Genomic DNA, 15,220 nt, shown 5'->3' on the forward strand with positions numbered 1-15,220 from the left:
AAAAAAAAAAAAAAAAAAATCTGAAACATAATATTCACAAGAAAATGGTTCCAGCTAATTGTGTTTCTGTTTCTCTTACAAGTTATAAAAAGATGAGCTTAAGTCAGGAAAAAAATGCTTAAAAATTTTTTTTTTAGTTTAATGTCATGTGGCAGTGTAACATGCCTTTGCAGCTACGGATATCTGCCCCTTTCTCCTGGCTTTTTCTCAGCATGAAGGGCAAGTATAACTTATTCATGTTTTCAGCCAATTAGTTTCAACCTACAGCCAGGGAGCCAGGGCCTCTGCTGTTTTAACCCTGGGGTCACCCTTCCAACATGCTGAGACTCAAAGCTGCTGATCTGGGGGAGCAGGGGCCGAGGAGCTGCTGATGTAGACAAGCCCAGGCAACCTATATTTAGTATTCTGGTCATTTTCCGATTAAGCAACAATCAAGCTCCCGAAATAAATGTATTATCTTTGAAAATGAGTTTCCTTAATTACCACATTGAAATTTAATGAAATATCTCAATTTGTAAGATTATTTCCTTTCTACCAAGCCACAGCAGCGGTCTATGCTAAAGGTGGCTATCAGAGAAAAGAACCCAAGACAAAGAGCAGACCCGTGAAAAACGTGCCCCTCTACACAGGAGAGCTAATGAAGAAGGCTTTTGCCTGGGCGGCCTCTCTGGAGAGGCACAAGCACTTCTCTTGCGTGCATCCTTGCACGATTTTTATAACTCCTCATCAAGAAGCATTCCGTGGGAAAAAATTGTTATGAGAAATTTCTTGGCGGGCTACAGGATTACATAAATATCTCCCCTGGTGTGTACAAACTGCACCAGATGTCATTTGAATTTCTAATTGGGAACACATCGACTGGACTGAAAGAGAAAACACGGTCAATGATAAAAGCTCAGGTAGGTGTAGAAGATTCGGTGATCGTCAGCTCACGTGAAGCATGATACCACAGCACATGAAGTCTGTGATTCCTGGGTGCTAGTTAGCCAATCCTGACTCATAGCAACCCCAGCGGGCGGTGAAATAGAATTGGTTCAAAGAACTTTCTTGGGTTTAACCTTTACCGGAGTAGATCGCTGCCCCATCTTTCTCCCACAGAATTGCTGGATGGATTCAAACAGCCAGCCTTTGGGCTAGAAGTCAACCACTTAACCGTCTGTGCCACAAGGGTTCCTTGTATGAACTCTCCACCCAGCCAGTGCAGACTTGTAGACGATGATTTGACTCTGGCTGATCAGACTCCATAGGCCAAAGTCAAACTGTCCCATAAGGTTCCCAAGGCTGTAAGTGTTATGAGAGCAAACTGCAAGCCGCTGACCTTATGAAGTCTATTGTTCCACAAAAGCTTAGGTTGAGGCTTTCATCATTTAAGAAATCTTACCTTTGTGCACGTCAGTTAAAGGGAAGAAGGATGCTGGTAAACCAAAGGGACAAGATCTCAAAACCTCAACCCCTCGTCCCTCAAGTCAACCCTGACTCAGACTCTATAGGGTAGAGTGGAACTGCCCCCGTTGGGCTTCAGAGGCTGGAACTCTTTCTTCTAGAGAGCAGCTGGTGGGTTCAAACTGCTGACCTTACCTTCAGCAGCCCACCATCTAACCCATGATGCCACCGGGGTTCCCTAAAGAACAAGACAGAGGTTCTTTTTCTCTCCATACTACAGTAGTTTTATTGTGTGCTTTTCAAGAGACATGCCTGAGAGTAATTTTAGTCAATAGGGCATCAAACGATTTGAGGCATTCCGGTTTCTAAAAGTTTGATCTTAAGCTGGGAAAATTCTCAAGGAAAACATAAAATGGCAAAAGCAAAAAATGGAGTGATCAGGCCGAGCAACTTTCCTCGACCCTAAGTAAGCTGCTCTATCAGGCCTTCCCTAAGATGGGCCTCCCATGCAGGTTCCGATGCCTCCTGCGCTCCCTGGGCCTTCAGAGCGTGCACAGCCCACAGCATTGTCTGACAAGAGATGAGGTAAAGCTAGTTAGTTCCATAATCGGTGTAACTCACAGCTCCTGAAGGACTAGGTAGTCACCCAGAAGGAAAAGACAAACAAGATCATTACGGCTGTTGTAGAATTGACAGCTTTGTAGAAATTAGAAAAAGGACACACACACACACACACACACACACACACACACACACGAGTAGGACCATGGTTTACTGTTGTTGTTAAGTGCCGACTCACAGCACAACAGAGGAAACACCATCTGGTCCTGTACCATCCTCAACACTGTCCTGATGTGATGCTTGAGACCATTGTAGCAGCCACTGTGTCAAACCATCTTGTTGAGGATCTTCCTCTTATGCATGGTCCCTCTTTGGTACCAAGCATGAGGTTCTCTGAATTGAAACTGGCTTGAGAAGACCTAACAACACATTTTCTCTGGAGAAGTGGCCAAATTCATTGCCCATTTTTAAGTTGGATTGTTTTTCTTTCTGTGATTGAGATAAAGAAGTTTATGTATATAACCTTATCTGATACATGGTTTCTAAATATTTCCTCCCATTCTATACATGGCTTCTTAATTTTGTTGGAAAAATTCCTTTGGTTCACAAAAACGTTTCATTTTGATGAAGTTCAATTTTTTTCATTGTTGGTTGAGTTCCATATCTAAGAATTCATCATCAAACCCGTTTCTTGATGCTTTTCCCTCTGTATGGTTTTAAGGTTTTATGGTTTTAGCCTTTATATGCAGGTATTGATACAAACCTTGAGCTAAGGTTTGTATATTGCACATTACTTAGGTTGAAAAAAACAAAACAAAAACCATGATGTCTTTCAGGACCACCGTGTGCTTATGCTGGTTAGCAGTTTTACAGACTTTTCCAGCTAAGGTGCGTTGGCTGGGTACTGAGAAGCATATCACACCATATACTCTAATATGAGGTTACCTACATCCACCAGAGCAGTGCCTCTTTTCTGATTTGTATGAATTTACCAGCCTCATTAAAACATCAAACCACTCAAGATCAAGTAACACATTGAATTTGGGTAAATTTGCTGCACAAGACCTCTTTAAAGCGTTGATGTTACTTTGAACAAAGTATCAAAGTGATGCTATTGTTTCTCCACCTATCTGCCATCTAGGTCTATAACTTCTGAAAGCAGTATTTCCACCTCTCTGACCCTGATCCTGCACTCTTTGATGCACACCAGGTAAAAACAGTTGCCTTGGCATCATCTCTGGACTCAGATCGTGTTCATTTCAAATATGAAGGGCTGTAGAATGGATGGGTACGTTTTCTCAACAGAATTGTCATAGGACAGCCTTCTGGTATTCTGGAAGAATGGACAGGTGCCGTGTAATGGGGGAAACATCCCTCCATGCAAACGTTCCTGGTATTTTTCTGACCAGTTCAGTTTTCTAAAAACTTCTTCATAATAAACCTTCATGATCATCCTGTATCCTTTTCAAAAATCTATCAAGATTACTCTTTTGCAATCCCAAAACAAAGGGGCTGTACCTTCTGAGCCAAGCTCTCTGCCTTGAAATCGACTGGCCCAGCTGATCGCCATGGAAGCATCTGTTCAGACTGAACCTTGCTCTCTGGATCATACTGGTAAATCAATACTTGTCCCAGTTATGAATCATTCCATAAAATCATCTTCATTTGCTTCCATGTACATAAAGAACAGCTGTTGGCAAGATGAGCTCTTTGAGCTAGCTGATCTTCAGGCAAAGTTCATGGCACCCATCAAGCTAAAAGTTTGCTGAGCTCAAAATGTTTATTTAAAATTGAAAATGCCAAGCCACGTGAGATCCCAGCTTCAACTGCCATCACATCTCCATCCACCAGTTTCTGGACTTGAGCCACAATTTCTATATTAATCGAGGTTGACAGTGAACTCTCGCTTGGCTCACTGTTGAAGTCTTCACAACCTTCCTTCAAATGTGTGATCCATCTAAAACCTGTGGTTTTATGTGGGTCAGTGGACCTGAAAACGTGTTGCAAAGTTTCAATGATTTAGAAAGATGTCCACTTAGGTTTTATTACATTTTAATATTAGCCCTGACTTCAAAAATCATTTTTTCCTGTGATACAAAAGCCCCCCCCCCTCTCTCTCTCTGCTCCCTAATTTTGTTTTTGGTTACATGGGTTTTTTAAAATCATTTTATTGGGGCTTATACAACTCTTTTCACAATCCATACACCCATCGTGTCAGGCACATTTGTACATTTGTTGCCATCACCATTTTCAAAACATTTTCTTTCTACTTGAGCCCCCTCTTTCCTTTTTAAAGACACCATAACAAGACTAAAGCAAATATATTACTGACAGGACTTGTGAACCATCATCCACTGATCACAGAGACATGTTTAAGCACATTTTGTGTGGAATAATCCCATTTGTATATGAACTGAAACACTCACATAACAGTATCACACCTAAGAAGTTTAGTCTGTCTACATTCAAATTTCTCAGCTGTTTCCAGTTTTAATGGACTCTTCCCACCCCCACCTCATCCAGGATCCAATCAAGGATGACAGCACAGTCCTGTGGTTTGCTGCCTATGTTGACTCCTATAATATAGGAACGGTTCCCTGAGATTTTTCTTCTTTTCATGACAAATAATTTTGAAGAGGCCAGGTAAATGGTCTCACAGAATTTCTCAGTACAGATTTTCCTTGATTGTTTCCTGGCTATCAGAGCGAATTTAAACAATTTAGAGCTAAGTACTACAAAGAAAGTGTTATCCCTCCCACCCCCATCATGACCCCAATTCTGCCCTCCAAGTCTGGTTAGACTAGAGCAAGTACATAGGTACAGATAAGAGCTGGAAACACAGGGAATCCAGGACAGATAAACCCCTCAGAACCAATATCGAGAGTAGCCATACCAGGAGGGAAAGGGGGAACCAATCACAATGATCTACATACAACCCCCTCCCAGGGGGGTGGACAACAGAAAAGTGGGTGAAGGGAGGACAAGAAAAAATAATAATTTATAAATTATCAGGGGGAGGAGGAGGGAGGGGAACAATGAGAAGCTGATACCAAGGGCTTAATTAGAAAGAATATGTTTTGAAAATGATGATGGCAACAAATATACAAATGCGCTTGACACAATGGATGGATGGATTGTGATAAGAGTTGTACGAGCCCCCAATAAAATGACTTTTTAAAAAAGATGTTATTGATTATTCTATTATAAATAGCGTTTTTTTCTTTGCCCAAGTAAATGATGAGATCAGTAGAGTTTAAAGCAAAGCTCAGAAATAGCATTTCTCTTCTCCTGCCTGTAACCTCCCATTGGCTATGAAAACTAACAGGTAGATTGACTGTAAGATGGTCTACTTGCCATGAAGAGCTGCACGTGTGCCTCACATTTTAAAAATAAAGATTTCTTTATACCAAACTGGTCAGTGCAGTTATTTTGAAAGGTTGGAATTACAGGAGGCTTTCATTCTCAATATTATTTTTGTAATGTTTGGGTTTCTAGAACCAGACGGTGTGAGTTTACTTTTTATAATCAGGGACAAGCATCCCCAAGACTTTTTAATAAAATGGGTAAATATTTGAAATTAAGATTTATTAAAGTTAGACTTAGATCTTCTTTCAAGAGTAGAGTGCGCGCACACACACACACACACACACACACACATACGAATAGAGAGCACACTCACACAGTACAATGAGAGTAAAACACTGTCCCCTCTCCAAGATGAGACAATGAGTTTTCATGACAGTAAATGTCTTCAGTTTTACACAAGACTTTAATGGATCTTCTTTTAAGTCTTCATATTTGGAAAAGAAAATTACAAACATTACAGAACAAAGGAAGCATAGCATCATGCACCGATTCCCTGATAGAGAACAGACCCCCTCCAAATGTCATCTTCTCCCTTTGATTTTTTTGTCATGTTCTGCTTTTGTTTCAGATTCAAATACATTCTGAATAGATGCAATTAACCTTAACAATATGTATAACCTTACAGCACTCCATGGACTTTGAAGAAAGTAACCTTACTGTGTAATTGAACAAAGTTTTTTCTTTCCCTCCATTCTGCTATGCCTCTAGTGATTATTATAGGTATTAAGTATTTTTAAGCTTTCATCATCCTGTTGATTTATTGTTTCACTATTTCAGCTGTCAACGACTTTTTGAAAAATGCCCACTCATTTTTTTTTATGATATTGTATTTGAACAAAAATGATTGGTCCCTAAGAGTTGGAAAACTGAAAATGCATACCGTATGGAGGAACTGAATCTACTTGAGGAGAGGAGGAAATTCACTCTAAAGAAGGCCATGATTTCTACCATCTTGCATAAAGATTAAGACAGATTGGATCTAATCAAACCCAAGTGTCTTTTACCCTTGTCCGCTCCAACAGTCTCTTTCTTGTTCCAGCCTAGAGCTGCGCTTTTCAAGTTGTGGGTTGTAACCCACCAGTAGGTGATGAAATAAACTTGGTGGATTTATTTTTCATGAACAAGAACAGAAAATGTGAATGTCAGAAGCGCATCCCACCTAGGAAGGGTGAGTATTGTTTTGTGACACTGGTGTTTCAGTTAGATACACCCTCATTGACACACACATGGACTCTGCTGCGATGACAAATGAATTGCTCACTAAAGGCTAGTGGTTCAAAATTTGAAAATCACCAGAAGCTAATAAATCGTAGAGGGGGCTCAGAAATAGTGCCAGAAAAGAACACAGACCCACCATGCCTGCTGCAGTGAACTAAACGCGGGCTGGCAAGTGGATTTCCACTAGGACTTTACTCTTGCAAACTACTTCTGCATTATAATCACTTCAAACTGTAAGCACCTCATCAATGTGGCCTTCCTCTTTCTTTATCACCACTCTGTTGTAGCTCTTTCTGGCTGCCGTCTAGTTGATCCCAATATGTGTGACAGAACAGAACTGCTCCATAGGGTTTGCTTGCTGTAATTTCTACAGGTGCAGAACACCAGCTCTTACTGCCTCAGAGCCACTGGGGGGATTTGAACCTTTAACCTTCCAGTTAGCAGCTGAGCACTCACGTATAGCACTTCTATTTTCTTGATGTGACAGTATGACTATTAATAGAAAATTAGCTAGCTGCATGATCCCTCCCTCGTCTAGCTCCACATCCATGCTATGAATGTAGACGTTCACAGGCAGACTCAGGTCTAAGTCTTGATTCTTTGACTAAAAGACTCATAAGACCTTGGAAAAGCACGGATTCTCTCAAGACTCCTTTTCCTCACCTATACAATGCCCAAGTGTTGTTGGTGTTGTTGTTTGTGAAGAGAACATGTATTAATACAGGTGAGATGCTTAGCGTAAGATTAAGGGTTGGGGGCATCCATGCTAAACCAAACCTCATTGACAATTCTGGCTCTGTAGTAGTTAGATATGTCAACTTAAACTGGTATGAAAGTGTAAAGATGTGGTCCAACCTATCAGTCAGGTCACAGCCTAAAGATGTCTCCTAAGAGGTGTGCCCTTTATGTAAAAGAGACGTTGGGGACCCCTCATCTCTCTTGCCCTTTACCTTCATCCTTGCTGGGATTCTGCGTCTACCTCCAGGGGCAGTGCCATGTGTGCTGCTGACCCTGGGAGCCCACCTGGGAGCTGTGGGCGCCCTGTCACGTTTCCCCAGACCTTGCATCCATGCTACGCGGAACCTGCCAGCCTGTGGTCTCCCTGCAGCCTGAGTTACCTTTCTGTGGCATGGGCCTTCAGCTCCATGACTCAGAAGAGGGCTCCCACGAATATCAGACCCAAGTATAGACTTGAGTTGAACTGGGCTGGAATGCCTTCTAGATATAAAATTACTTAACATAAGGTTCTTTTTTATCTACACTTAAGTGTTACTGATTTTGTTTCTCTAGACAACCTGGCCTTAAACAGAATCCTAGAAACCCTATAGGACAGAGCAGAACTTCCTCCCAGGGTTTTCAGGGCTATAATCTTTACAGAAGCAGATGGCCACATCTTTGTCCTCCAAATCATTGTTGTACGAATCTTTGTGTGTCACCATACCCATTGTTGTGTGCCATCAAGTTAACTCCAACTCATGGGACAGAAGAGAACGGATCTGTTGGGTTGGTTCGAACTGGTAGTGTTGCGATTAGCAGCTGAGCATTTATTCACTAAACTACCACGGCTTCTTTCACAGAAGATCAACTGAGAGCTACTTAGGCTGAGGAGGAGCACCCTGTTTAACTACTGCAGGCTACAGCCAATTTACCTTGGACTACCACAAGACAGCACTATTTCTAAACATTTCTCATTTCCAAAATCAGTCCAATAGGAGCTGTCCTGCTTAGCTGGGTATTAGAATCTGATAATCATGGAGGCACCACCACACCAACCCATTGAGCCCTATTATTGTGGTTAAGACTTAAATTGTTGTTTTAAGTCATAATGCTTATGAGCCTTGCCCGGAGATGGAGTTAAATAGTTCCCTAATGAAGAAGAATCTATGTTGAGCCATTAAGAACATGACTCAGTAGAATCCATCACAGAACTCCTATCCAGGGTCCTGCTATTTAAGAGCACTGCAAGGAATGTGAGTGCTATTCGGCCCTCCCTTTCCAGGGAGAAGCTGGAGAGTTCACGGCATTCACAAGGTTAACTGCAGTCCAGTGGGCCCCTACCCCATGGTAGCCTTATGCGATGGGAACAAAACACTGCCAGTCCTGCTCCATGTTCGTGTTTATTCTCTCATCGCCCCATGGAGGGAAGGAAGTGAAACACACCGTGGGGAAGAAGCCACAAAGAACAGTTCTGACAGGCTCTACACTGTTTGCTATAATGTGAATCTGTGGCTAGGGCAGATTCAAGCAAGATGAATCAAGAAGACTCAGAAAGTTTTTGGTTGCTCTTATACTTTAAAAAAAAAGTTGTACTTCAGGATTTCAAGATAAACATCATAATGAAATAATGATTTGTACAAAAATGGAACAAATACTGGTGAGCTAATGACTATATAGTGCTACATAGAGCAAGCAAAACAGGAACCCATTTGCCAAGAGTCCCGAGTCGATTCTGACTCATGGTGACCCCGTTTTCACTCTCTGAGGTCTTTCAGAAGCACATCACCAGGCCCTTCTTTCAACAGGCCTCGGGGTAGGTTTGAACCACCAACTTTTCCATTAGTAGCTAAGGGCTTAGCCGTTTGTGCCATCTTGGGACTTCATATCAACTCCCCACCATGTCTGATATGAATGAACAGGATGCCCTCTAAGCGAGGAAGAGAAAACTCGGGGATTGACAGTCATTGATTAGTGATCCTGCAAAAACCTTTCTTCATTCGCTCTTGAGATCTGGGGCTAAAGCAAAGAAAAAGGATAAGTTACTAGGATTATTTCCTTAACTTAAACCAAGAAAGTGGTGACAAATATTGAAACTGATGAACGGGAACTAGGGAAGATTCTTTAAATTCCAGCAGCAGGGGGGATTAAAAATAGAAGGGAACATGTGGATTTTCCAAAGATTCTTATCCTCCTATAAAACATCGGCAATGAACATGACGTAAGCACAGCGCCTGAGCCGGTGTGGTCAGAGGCTAGTCGGAGTCCTTCAAGCAGCCGATCCACCCTTCGTCACCTTGTCTTACTGTGGCGGCTTGCAGGTTGCTGTAACACTGGTTTTTCACATACCAGCAGTGTCACCCAGGCTGGATGGGTTTCAGTGGAACTCCTCAACTAAAATACATTAAGGAAAAACCCTAGGACGCGTGGCGATGTCATAAGAATCCTGACTGGGCCAAGCATCATCTCAGATGTTAACCCCGACACGGGAATGGAGCTTAAAGCTCTGCTTCCTGAAACTGGCTCATGTAAAAAAAAAAAAATAATACAAAGAAAAATGAAGAATTCGATGAAAGCTACCTAAACTCTCCCATGTATGCTCTCTATAATGGCCTACTTGCAAATCTTAGAAATCACAAAATATTAGCATTAAGATCTTCAGAATGTTAAAAACAAAAGACCAAAAATATTGCCATCCTGTTGACTCGAACTCACAGTGGCCCTCCATAGGATTTACGAAACTAAAAACCTTATCGGAGTAGGAAGCCTTGTCTTTCTCCCAAGGCGTGACTAGTAGGTTTGAACTACTGACCCTGTGATTAGCCCAACACATCCCTCAGCACCACCTGGGGTACTTCCAACAATACGCAAACTCACTGCCATCAAGTCAATTCCAACTCACAGTGAACCCATGGTACAGGGTCGGCCTGCCCCTGAGAGTTACCGAGACCAGAACTTTTTACACACAGAGCTCGGTCTTTCCCCTGTGGAGCCGCCGGTACTTTCCAAGTGCTGACCGTGCAGTTACCGGCCCGATGCATAACTACGGTGCCACGAGGGCTGCCAGCCCTGATGGCTGTAGGCCTGGATAATTCATCAGAAAACTGCCCCTTTCTGAGTAATTTGGGTCTGTGAAATGCTGGTGTAACTTATAATCAAAGAAGAAAACTGATGGAAGCAAGTGCTATTGCCTACGAGATGATAAGAGCTGAATTCAAAATCTTCAAGGGAAAAAAAATCCATCATTATATAATTCCATTTTCCATGAACTTTTTGAAGCCCTTTCATAAGTGGTTATGCCTAAATAGATGCTTTATAATAGGGGGTGAGGGGGAGATATGTAAAGGATGTTTATCATTAACCTAAGTGAAAAATGTCTATGCCCCCTATTACTATGAAATACTGCAGCTTATAGATTTCTAGGTTATTTGAATTAACGAGCTTCTATTGTTACAAGGTACCTATTATTCTAAGGATGAGAGAAGAGCAGCTACCCTTCTTTGCAATCAGACAGATCATCAGCCTGATCTGAGGGTAGTTTTACAATCAAAAATAGTAAAAGCTGGAGCTGACTTATAAATTCTTCCCAGAGTTAAATGATGAAAGGAAATTTACTGTTTACTCATTATAAGGTCAGATACTGTTCCTTAGCAACCAATATTTGTTTATGAAAGTTTATGGGGGAAAGAGTGGGGGGGGGCTAGATATAAAACCAGTGGGAATATTACAATTCATCGAGGCAGTCATTAAAAGGCGGGAATGTCTTTGCAAACCATAGCCCACAGGCCAAAAGCCAGGGCCACGGAGTCAATTCCAACTCCGTGATCTCATCAGGTGAACCTTATACTCATGGTGAGCAGTCAACGCTTGTGTGACGACGCCATTTGTCTCCTGTACAAAGCAGTGTTGAGCAGAAGCAGGTCATTGCATTAGGAAGGAAAGAGAAATCACTGGCATTCTACATAATAAATGTGTCCAGGAAAGTCCATGGACAAGTCCAATATCATGTGTGCATGTATGTGCATGTGCGTGTGCATGTGTGAGAGAGAGATCAAAGCCAGAGACAATAAGCCTGGAAGCATTTTGCAGTCTACTCTATTTCTAGGAGGCTATTTGATCTGGGAGTGTCCTTGGGGTGGAAACTTACTACTAGAGGCAGGCAGTCTTTGGATCTGCGCCCTACCCTCGGGACACTGGCGGCCTATGGGGTCATCAGATGGGCTTCTAACCTGTGCAAGGTCAGCAGTTCCAAACCACCAGCTGCTCCAAGCGAGAAAGATGAGTCTCTTGACTCTTGTAATGACTTAAAGCCCTAGAAACCCACCTGGTCAGTTTGACTCTGTCCTGTAGGGTTAGTACCAGCCAGAATTGACTCCATACCAGTGAATACCCATCCGAGATCAACTAAGAAGCTTTGGTGATTTAGGGCTAGAATCCTCATCTTGCTGGTGAGAGACCCAGGTTCAGTTCCTGACCAATGGGCTGCATGGCAGCCACTACCCATTTGTCACCGAAGGTTTGCATGATGCTATGATGCAGAACAGGTTTCAGAGGTGCTTCCGGTCTGAGGAACAGCCGGAAGAGAGAAGCCTGACAGCTACTTCTGAAAATCAGCTGATGTAAATCCTATGGTTCACACTGGTCCAACCTGCAACCTCTCATGGGGGAGATGGGGCATATGGAGTCACGGGGGTGGGGTGGGGGGGCGACTAACAACCCCAGGTGACATTTCTTCTCTGCCTCTGGCCTTGGTGGCAGACATGATCATTTATTAGGGAACAATACAGGAAAGCTGACTTCCTTCTGAGTTCAAGAACGAAACTGTACTAAAGACCCCAGGTGGTTTCGACACAGGCTTATCTTTCAACGCTGCAGAATCGCAGGCTCAGGGCTCCGCTTCCTGTAAGGATGGGGTCTGGGATGTTTAGCAAAGGACTCAAACTTCTAAGACCACTCATGACCGCTTTTCTAGAGAAACGAATGCTCCCTCAGCAATCCAGTCCGTGGGTCCCCTTAGCTCTAAGTTCCATCCCTCCAGAGCCACCTGAGAGATCCGTTGGCGTTCCGCTCCCTCCCTCCAATGCTGCTTGTTAAATACTCACTGCTGGGGTCCCTGGCCAGTGAACTTGGAGCTCTCTCTCCAGGGGTTCTCGGCCTCGGAGCCCAGCTTCTGGGCCCGCAGGGGGTCCAGCTCCTGGCGTCGCGCAGAGGGGTCCGGGTCGGGTCGCGGGGCAGGGGTGGCCCCAAGCCTGGAGCCCACCACCTTACTGTGAGTGTACATGGCTCAGGGCGCCGGCCAGGGCCGCTGCCTGTGCTCAGGGCTGGGGCGCAGGGCGAGCAAAGCCTCGAGATGAGATTCCAAAGAGCTGGGGCAGCGGTTTTAACAGCTGAGTTTCGATTTCTCCTTCTCAGCCCTGGATGGCGCCCAGCCAAGAGGGATTTCCCCTTCTTGTCTATGGGGCCCCTCAGACCTCCCAAGTGTAGCAGCCCCAGGAAGTCAGTTAGGGCACTGAGAGGGGTCAAGGTCTCACCACCCCCTAAAAGGGTCAGCCAGCCCTGGGCAACTGGAAACCTGAAAGAGGCTTTAGGGTTACCCCAGAGTGAGGTGACTGCCTGATGTTTGAGACCATGACAAAGGGGTCCACAATATACTTGTCTTCAGACGCCGGATCGGTCAGCCTTCGAGATCTCTAGATAACCAGGGGCGTTTTCTCCTTGTTTTCCTCAGTAATAGCTGTGTGGTGCTGGGCTCTTTCCAGTAAAACGAAAGTGAAACCACACTGAAGCCTCGGGAAGCTGAGGCAGCAGCTGAGAGGTGGGCAGGCATCAAGGATGCTCCAGGCTAACCGACCAGACAGTCCAGAGCGCTTGGTTAATTACCTGATGTGCACCCCACCACTAGCCTTAACGTGGGTGGGTGTAGCCTACCCAACAGAGCTATGATAGAAAAGGCTGGCACTCTTCTTTCATAGAGATTACTGGTAAGATGGGACTGAAAGCAACTACCATGAGAAGCAGTATGTGGCTGCCTCACACAATCAGGACTAGTAATGCCATATGACCCAGCAACCATGCTATATCCCTTTAAAAAGTACTTTACTTTAAAAAAATATATCCAAATAGATATATGCACACACGTGTTCATCAACACACTATTTACAAAATCAAGGAAATGGAAACAACAGAAGAATGGATAAACTTTGATACCTACACACAGTGGAAAACTCTAAACCAACCCAAACTACTCACCGGCATCGAGATGATGCTGACTCACAGCCACCCTATTGGATGGGGTAGAAACCCTGTGGGTAACATTTTAAAGGCTGTAACCTTTAACCTAAAATTAGAAAACCCAAAGGGAAGAACCCACTCAGGTTATCTGAAACTGAAAAAGCTCAAGACAAAAAATTCAAGCCTCGAGTGGCGATCTTGAACGACTCTGTAGGCAACATATTGAATGATGCAAGAGGCATCAAGAGAAGATAGAAAGATTACACAGTGTCACTGTACAAAAAACAATGAGTTGACAACCCACCATTTCAGGAGGTAGCATAGGAGCAAGAACCAATGGTGCTGAAGGAAGAAGTTCAAACTGCACCGCATGTATTAGCCACAAACAAGGCTTCAGGAATTGATGGAATAGCCATTGAAATGTTTCAGAAAGCAGATAAAGCACTGGAAGCACTCACTGGTCTGTGCTTGGAAATTAGACAGCTACTTGTCCACCTGACTGAAAGAGATTCTTCTTTTAGCCCATTCCAAAGAAAGGTCACCCAACAGAATGCTCAAACTATAGAATGATACCATTGATATCGCATGCAAGTAAAATTTTGCTTAAGATCATCCAACAATGGTTGCAACAGTACATTGACAGGAGATTCCCAGAAATTCAGGCTGCATTCAGAAGAGGACATGCAACAAGGTACATTATTGCTGATGTCAGATGGATCTTGACTCAAAGTAGAGAATACCAGTTGTTTTCTTGTGTTTCATTGGCTGTGCAAAGGCATTCGACTGTGTGGACCATAATAAACTGCAGTTAACCCTGAGAATAATGGGAATTCTAGAACACTTCATTGTACTCACGAGGAACTTGTGTGAGCAAAACAAGGGAATTATTGCATTGTTTAAAATCAGGAAAGGTGTGCACTAGGGTTGTATCCTCTCACTATACTTGTTTAATCTGTATGCTGTCTGTATGCTGAGCAAATAATCAAAGAAACTGAATTATATGAACAAGAATGTGGCACCAGGGCTGGAAGAAAGATTATTAACAACCTGCAATATGCAAATGACACCACCTTGCTGGAGGTGAGGAGGAATTGAAGCACTTGCTGATGAAGATCAAGAATTGTAGCTTTCAGTATAGATTACGTCACAATGTAAAGAAGACCAAAATCTTCACAACTGGACCAATAGGTACATCGTCACACCTAGAGAAAAGGTTGAAGTTGTTGGATGTTTTGTGCTGCCTAGACTCCTGTCTAAAAGTTGTCCATTCACACTCAGCCAGGGACTCCTGAGAATTAAGGCAACTGCTTCCAAATGGCCATCCCCCTGAGAGAGAGCCTGAGAGTACAGTTCTACACTGCACACATGAAGCCACCATGAATCGCAATGGCAAATAAAAATGAACAAGCAAAATCTTACAACCACTCTTCCACCAACCTTGCCTACAGCATTGAGAACAAACCATCTGCTCCATTCAGGGGCCTTGCCCATAAGATAAAAAAGAAAAGAAAAAAAGGAAAGTACATTGGAATCTATTCCAACTCATGGAGACCCCATGTGTTACAGAGTAGAACTGCACTGCCCAGTATTCATGCTCTTGACCTTCTGGAAATGAATTGCCGGGCCTCTTTTCCCAGGCCCTGTGGCACGAAGGTCCATTCTGCCATGCATGGCATGGGGTCACTGACTTGACAGCCACAGGGGGAGGGGAGCTGAATAATACAGGAGAAAGTCTTTTTATGACCAA

General features: G+C 43.4%; 1 protein-coding gene across 2 annotated transcripts in view; it reads right to left on the bottom strand.

The window, feature by feature from the left end:
* Positions 1 to 12,523, bottom strand: part of EPSTI1 (epithelial stromal interaction 1) — a 159,719-nt gene extending 147,196 nt beyond the window's left edge. For both annotated transcript variants that reach the window (XM_045287143.1, XM_045287142.1), the window contains exon 1: positions 12,345 to 12,523. In XM_045287143.1, coding sequence (XP_045143078.1) covers positions 12,345 to 12,523 — 179 coding nt within the window. The remainder of the gene's footprint in view (positions 1 to 12,344) is intronic.
* Positions 12,524 to 15,220: the final 2,697 nt, after the last annotated feature.

This window comes from Echinops telfairi, unplaced genomic scaffold (genome assembly GCF_000313985.2).
Source record: "Echinops telfairi isolate 266 unplaced genomic scaffold, ASM31398v2 ScPeMD7_11;HRSCAF=52, whole genome shotgun sequence".
Taxonomy (NCBI): Eukaryota; Metazoa; Chordata; class Mammalia; order Afrosoricida; family Tenrecidae; genus Echinops; species Echinops telfairi.